This window comes from Bison bison, unplaced genomic scaffold (assembly GCF_000754665.1).
Source record: "Bison bison bison isolate TAMUID 2011002044 unplaced genomic scaffold, Bison_UMD1.0 scf7180017854455, whole genome shotgun sequence".
NCBI classification, from domain to species: Eukaryota; Metazoa; Chordata; class Mammalia; order Artiodactyla; family Bovidae; genus Bison; species Bison bison.
The window spans coordinates 15589-16853 of record NW_011485028.1 but is presented as its reverse complement, the minus strand read 5'-3'; the positions used below and the strand labels follow the sequence as shown (position 1 = coordinate 16853).

General features: G+C 68.9%; 1 protein-coding gene across 1 annotated transcript in view; it reads right to left on the bottom strand.

The window, feature by feature from the left end:
- Nucleotides 1–414: 414 nt before the first annotated feature.
- Nucleotides 415–1265, bottom strand: part of GNB1L (guanine nucleotide binding protein (G protein), beta polypeptide 1-like) — a 15746-nt gene continuing 14895 nt past the window's right edge. The window contains exon 11 of the mRNA XM_010856861.1: nt 415–688. Within this exon, the coding sequence (XP_010855163.1) occupies nt 415–688 (274 nt within the window). The remainder of the gene's footprint in view (nt 689–1265) is intronic.

Here is a 1265-nt window from a genome sequence, read left to right as displayed (position 1 = left end):
GGTCTCAATCATAGGGAGCACACGCCCAACCCTCCTCCCAGCCCCACCTCCAGATCCTACCACCCGCCCCGGCCGGGCCCGTGGACAGCCGGGCACTCCTGTGGCACGGCCCTGGGCACTGGCAGTCCTGAGGCGCCATTGCCGACGTCCAGGGCCTCAGCCTGCCTCGGCGGCACCACCTGGAGCCTCGTTTTCTCAGCCACGTGGCTGTGCGTGGTGGGCTGGGCCCCTGCTCTGGGGTGCCCTCTCTCCTGGAAGACACCCTGCCCCACACTGGCCCCTCCAGGACGCTGACCCTCCTGGCTCCTCCTTGTCATCCTGGCCTCAACTCCTCTCCCTTTCGTCCTGCCTCTGAACACAGCCTTTATCCTGCATGCATTTCTGAGGTTCTTCCCCAGAACCTCTGTGAGCTCATCACCCAGCGAGGGTTGTGGTGGCGGCCAGGACGATGAGGGCCTCGTGCAGGGCGGGGCCGGCACGTCTCCCCACGGCCTGGGATGCACACGGGCCTTCCCCGAGCAGGCTGTGTGCCGCGGGCAGGCAGGCGGTCCACGGGGGGACGCCTAGTCGACTGGGCCCTCCCACATGCCTCAGCCCTGGGACGCCCTGGGACGCCCTGTGCCCATGGGCCACCTGGCTGTCGGCTCCTGGCTGCAGGAGCCCTGCAGGCTGTGTGCCCTTGACCAGCCTGGGTCAGGTGACCGGGCACCCAGAGGCCACCTCCCCGCTCGGAGGCGGCGCTGGGAGCTGCTGCATGTGTGCAAGTGGCTTTCCTTCTGGTAACAGCGAGTGGATCTTCTTAACGCGAGAAGGAAATCAGGCGGCTTCCTTGAGAGGCAGCTGGCCAGATCTGGGGGCTCTAGGGCGGCCATTCTCCGGGAGAGCCTGGGGGCCCTGGGCTGCCAGCTGCACCCCTGCCCAAGGGCCTCTCAGTGAGGGGGGGACACGGCCGCAGGGGCCACAGGCCTCCCTGAGGAGGCCACCACCCACGCACCCACCCCACGGGCCCGTCGCCCACCCCACCCCCACCTTACCCTCCATGCACCCCTGTGGTCCCCACCCCGCTGTGCCCCTTGTGCCAGCAAGATGCCTCCGGCCACTTGAGGGTGAAGCCCCATCTCCGTGGGGTGACTGAGTGGGGGCCATGGGCCCCACATAGGCTGCTGCTCCCTGGGCTGCGGGACCAGAGGCGCTCCTGGAGAGCTGATCCCACCCCGAGCAGGTGGGTGGTCCTGGGGCTGGGCGTCCCCGCACGCTTCCTCTCC